Here is a 5,119-nt window from a genome sequence, read left to right as displayed (position 1 = left end):
CTTAATGGGAAGCCAGAGGGAAGAGTCGGGGATTAGAAGGGACCCCGAAACCAAGAGCCCAGCCAGCAAGGTCCCCACGCTGAGGGAGTGGGGATGCAGCAGCGCGGGAGCAGCTTAGTGGGAAGTCAGGTGCGTGGGTCAGGGGTCGCTGGGACCTGAAATCAAAGGAAACTGCTCCCGACTCGGGCCCCCGGGGGCCCTGCGGCGGCGGCTGGTGTGCTGTGTAGTGTGGTGGTGAGGGCGCAGGTGGGTGGCGGTGACACGAGAGCCTGGGGGAAGGGGTGGGGGCAGTGGGAGCGGAGCGGAGCTGTCCAGTCCCAGAAGGAAACTGCTCCTCGGTGAGGGAGCTGGCGGCGCGGCACGGTCACTGCTCCTCCTCTGAGGACTCCTGCGAGATGCCCTCCTCTTCCTCCTTCTCCTGCAGGGTGGGCAGGGCCATCAGCAGGAATGCCAGGCCTGTCCCCCTCCCTCCTCCACCGCCCAGGGGCCAAGCTCGCCCCCAACCCCTCCCCGCAATCCCTGGCTCTCCAGAAGGGGGATGAGTCAGGGCTGAGTGTGTGGGTGACTCAGCAACCTCCACGGCCCAGTTTCATTCATAAAAAAGGAAGAATTTAAAGGGAGGGAAAAAAAACCACACACATGCTGCTCTCACACAGAGCCAGGCCCCCTGGCCCCCAGGCCCATGGCAGGGGTACCTGGCAGAGCTCGGGGCACCACTGAGCTCGAGGAAGCGAGGAAGTGATTGGTTCTCGGGCAGGGGAGGAGAGAAGGCAGCCAGGGAGAGGAAATGAGGAGGGAAGGGGTGGCTGGAGGCTGCATGAGCCCCCCTGGTGGGTGCAGGGGAACCGAGTGGCCTTGGCCTGCAGGGGCAGCTGCTGGGCTGCGGAGCGGTGGCCACGGGCTGACCCCAGGCCAGGGCGGGGAGGAAGGGGAAGTGTGTGCGGCCGGGGCTCACTCACTGGGCGGGAATGTCGGGACACCACACGGGGCCCCCGTGCCAGGCACAAACTCCAAAACAACTTGTTTCCTGTTACTCACTCCTGGGGCCCAGCCAGCACCCTGAGCTCCCCTCACCCGGTGGTGGCTCGAGGAATGAACGCCTCAGGGAAGACAGGTTGGGGACAGTAAAGGGCTGGGAGGGCCCTCACTGCAGTGGACCCCCTGGAAGCATCTCCCGGCTCAACCCGCCTACTTCCATTACCAGCTATTGGGGCCTAGAGATGGACGGCGCCTCCCTGAGGAGGTAGCTCCCTGCGGCATCGCACCTCAACCCCCACCCAACGTGACCCCCTCGCCCGCCCGCCTGCCAAGGCCTGAGCTCCTTTGCTGCTCCTTAAACCTCTTCATTCTCATTTCTATAATGGCGGCGGAGGAGAAACACTAGTAGTTGACCTCCAAGTTCACCCGAGAAGTTCTGAGTCTGTTCTAAAAGCAGAGGAAGGAGAGACAGGGACCACCCCCAGTAGGGCAGCACAGGGAGTCTGGTCTGGTTTGTACCTGGGACCCCTCACGTCTCATGGACACAGCCCTTTAAAAGCCCTGGGCTGGGTGCCAGGAACCCTAAGCCCTGGACAAATCCCTTCCCCTCTCCGGGCCTGGGTAAAACATGAAGTCTCACCATTCCTGGCCCTGCAGGTCAGGGAGAGCCATGTTCCTATGCGGGCATAGGGTGGGGGCATCTCCCACTCTTAACAGCCTCCCCAGAAGAGCCAAGCTGCCGCCACCTGTTCACCTACCAGTTTTTTGGGTCTGCCCCTTGGTTTCCTCCCTGGAGTTGTGGTGGTTTTCTAGATGGTCAGAGAAAAGATCCACTAAGTCAAAGATGTTCCTGACAGTGCCCTGGATGGTGAGGGAGAGCAGGGAGGGGCAGAACTACCTTCCTCTGCTCGGGACAGCCCAGGACTCTCAGCCCAGCAGGCCCACCCGAGTCCAGCTGGTGATGACTGGCCAGCCACACTGCCCCCCCCACCCCAACATACACACACGCCCCCCACTCCCTCCTCCACCCATGACTCAGAGGATATGAGTCGTGTCTTAGAAAAAATAAAATAAAAAACAAAACAACTTCTCTGAAAGGCTGATGCCACTGTAGATCTGGCCTTCCCTGCTTCTCCCCACTCCCTCAGGAGCCCGGGGGGCCTCCGGGAGAAAAGGTGACATTCTCAGCCCAGGAGCTGCCCCTTCGCTCCTCCTAACTCGCCTCTCTCCAGACCAGGAAAGCTGCGGGACATCTGACTCGATTTCCCCAGTGTCCTGGGCAGGACCAAGCCCCCAGAAGTGAGACCTCAGTCATTGCCCCACTCTCTTCAATTAGCAAAGACACATCATCCCCCATATGCCAGAGAAAAAGAGGGTGCCAAGAATAAGGACAAGCCAGCCCTTTCCCAGACCTCCTATAGCTGCTGTCGTGGGGAAAGGGCCCTCCTCAAGCCTCACCCGGGTCTTGGCAGCACCCTTGTTTTTGCTCCCCTTCGGTCGGCCCCGAGGTCTCTTAGGCGTTGGCACTTCGCTGGGCTCCTTCTGCAAAGACAGATGGGGCAGTCAGGGACACAGAAGCCACCTGTCCCACCCTTTTCAGGACAGAGCCCTCTGCCCCAGCCCAGCAGAATTAAGTCTGCAAGCCATCCTCCAACTCTGGAATCCACAGGAATCATGGAATCATGGCAGGCAGCCCTTGGGATTCAGGTTCTCCGTCTGAATATCTTTTGCAAAGTCTCTCCCCTTGCTTCCCTATGACAGCTAAATGACAAGAGGCCAGAAGGCCTCTGGGAAGGGTGTCACGGGGGCAGAAAGACACTCTTAGGCAGCTCTGTCCTCATGCCAGCTCGGCCACTGACTAGCTCTAAGGTCTCGGGCAAGACACTTAATGCTTGAGCCTCAGTCTCCCTCATCTGTAAATGGTGACAAGACTTACCTTGTAGAGTGTCACGAAAACTAAATGAAAAACGTACAAGTGTCCAGCACTGGGCTGTGATCATTGCCCACCCCCTCAGATGATGCAGAAGAGGGGAAAGGATCCCCCTTCCCCCTAGAGAACCTACAGCCTCTACCTGCAAACGAGACTCCCTTCAGGCTGCCTCCTAGGGAGAAGGAGTTACGTCCAGATCTCGGAACCCCAGAGATCCCTGCCCACTGGTGCCGCTGAAATTTTAATAAGCCCGAGACAGAATAAAAAACTGCTACATAATGCATAGAAGCTGGGCAGCAAAGGCACGTCAGCTATGGTTTCCCAAGGCGGCTGCCTAGGGGCTCTTCGTGGTCCAGTAACCCAACACCCCTTCTCTGACCCCCCCCCACTGACCACAGCTAACAGGCGGCAGGGGTGGGCCTAGGGAACGAGACTAAGAGGATGAGCTCCCCCCACACAAACTGTGGGCTCTGAAAGAGGCAGCTGAATTCCACCACCCGTCAGACTCCTCACGGGTCTTGAGGGTCAGTATAGGCCTCTCCACCTACAGATGGGGGGCGGCACCCGGGGCCCGGTGGACACAAGCTGCCTGATGTGTAAAGGGCAAGGATCGACCTCAACTGCTTTCCTCTCCTCTGCCCCACGAAAGGGAAGTAATGGGGCTTCACCAACAGCTGCCCCTTACATGGGGAGAGACGCCCCTCTGTGAGAGAAACCCAAGATCTCCGCCATGTAACAGGTGGTCCCCACAGCCTGACTGGCCAAGCTCCCCGGGGTGCCCACAGTGTCAGGCTGGCCTTTTAATCCCACGGGACCTTTGTGAGGGGGCAGAACCAGGGCTCTCAGTCACTCTGCCACCAACTCCCCAACATTTTAAGCTTCTTGGGCTTCCACTTCCTTTTACAGAGCTGGGGCAAAGCCCAATCCAGGGCCACTCAAGGAGGCCCGTGAACAGTTGCTGGCCCAGAAACTGTTACTGTCCTGGGATGAGGAACTACAGAAATGTACAGTAAGTATTTAGAAACCTTCATAGTAAATTTCACAGTAAATTAACAAAGGACTATGGTGTGCAGTGAACATAGTAACAAGAAACGCTGGGCTTCCGTATGTACATGTTCACGTTTCTACAATTCATCTTTACTGTTTCATAATGCACTGGTCCACGATGGACTGGAAATAAAGGGTGGGTGGTTTACCACAGTGCATAAGCACTGACTGGCCTGCGTGACTACAGGGTCACTTCTGGCTTGGACTTTCGGGCTCGGGCTCAGGGCTCCCTTGGGCTGCACTTCTCTCCCACTCTCAGGCACCAGGGATGCCTGTGTGGGGTGCACGGGTGTGTGGGGAGAACACACGTGTATAGGAATGACGCTGCGCCCTGCCAGTCCTGCTTTCACCTGCCAAGACGCCTGGCACCTCCCTAGCCCAAAGAGGTAAACCGAGGCAAAGGTTTGGACACCCACCTGACTCCCTACCAGCGCTGTCCCGGGACTCACCGGAGGCTGCTTGCGCGGCCTGCCCCGCCCTCGCTTCTCAGTGCCGTCCTTTTCCTGCTTGGAGGCCAAGGGCTGGCTGGACTTCGAGCTCGACTCGCTCATCTTCCCTTGTCGGCAGAGCAGGTGGAGGAGCGACGGCTGGGATGCTGGGAGGCGGGAAAAATTGTTTTAAACAAAACCTCTTGCTTTAGCGGCCTCCTACCCCCTCACCACTCCCACCCTCCAAATGCCCGGCAGGAAACTGCCTGCTCCCAGGGGTCCCCGCGATTCCCACCTGGGCCGATGGGGGCATCTGCTCAGCCCGGCTTGCAGCCACAGGGCGGGGCTGGGCCGTTGGGCCTAATCAACTCCTTATCTCCTCTTCAGAACGGCTCTTTGTCGTCCTGCCAGCCCCACAGGGCCCGGGGCCCAAGAGCCCAGCCAGCCCAGTCCTGCCTGTGGGTAAGGCCGCCCTGGCAACGGTGTGGGTGAGATGGGGGTCCTCACACTGCCAAGCCCCCTCCCTCCACCAAACTGCCCCTTCCCTTCAAGAGAAAACCAAGCCTGGGTAGCTCGCAGGGAACAAGGGAGGAAAGGTAAGCAGAGAATGAGCCCTGGGCATCTGGCAGCCATAGACATCAATCCCTGGCCCACCTGCCAGAGCCCCACCAGTTCTTTCCGCTGCTGTCTCCCTGGGTAAAAGCCTTGGGGGTTCAAAGATGGGGATGATTTGGGA

The 5,119-nt window shown here is 58.8% G+C and overlaps 1 protein-coding gene across 3 annotated transcripts; it reads right to left on the bottom strand.

The window, feature by feature from the left end:
- Nucleotides 1-364: 364 nt before the first annotated feature.
- Nucleotides 365-4,506, bottom strand: HMGA1 (high mobility group AT-hook 1). Of its 3 annotated transcripts, none has more exons than XM_065885312.1 (4): nucleotides 4,372-4,506; nucleotides 2,437-2,520; nucleotides 1,737-1,787; nucleotides 365-418 (listed from the first exon to the last, which is right to left on the bottom strand). In XM_065885312.1, the coding sequence occupies exons 1-4, from the start codon at nucleotides 4,504-4,506 to the stop codon at nucleotides 365-367; spliced, it is 324 nt and encodes a 107-aa protein (XP_065741384.1). The 3 variants fall into 3 exon arrangements, with proteins under 3 accessions (XP_065741384.1, XP_065741385.1, XP_065741386.1); XM_065885313.1 differs by having other exon boundaries at nucleotides 2,437-2,517; XM_065885314.1 differs by having other exon boundaries at nucleotides 4,405-4,506.
- Nucleotides 4,507-5,119: the final 613 nt, after the last annotated feature.

This window comes from Phocoena phocoena, chromosome 10 (assembly GCF_963924675.1).
Source record: "Phocoena phocoena chromosome 10, mPhoPho1.1, whole genome shotgun sequence".
Lineage (NCBI taxonomy): Eukaryota > Metazoa > Chordata > Mammalia > Artiodactyla > Phocoenidae > Phocoena > Phocoena phocoena.
Note: the sequence above shows the minus strand (reverse complement) of the source record. Positions and strands in the feature narration are given on the sequence as shown.

Bases quoted from the DNA above. Each gene is read 5' to 3' on its own strand.
- HMGA1 (XM_065885312.1), bottom strand. From the start codon at position 4,506: ATGAGCGAGTCGAGCTCGAAGTCCAGCCAGCCCTTGGCCTCCAAGCAG. The intron at 1,788-2,436 runs GTGAGGCTTGAG...CTGACCATCTAG, and splicing joins AGGGTGCTGCCAAGACCCGG to AAAACCACCACAACTCCAGG. The intron at 419-1,736 runs GTAGGTGAACAG...CCCACCCTGCAG, and splicing joins GGGGCAGACCCAAAAAACTG to GAGAAGGAGGAAGAGGAGGG.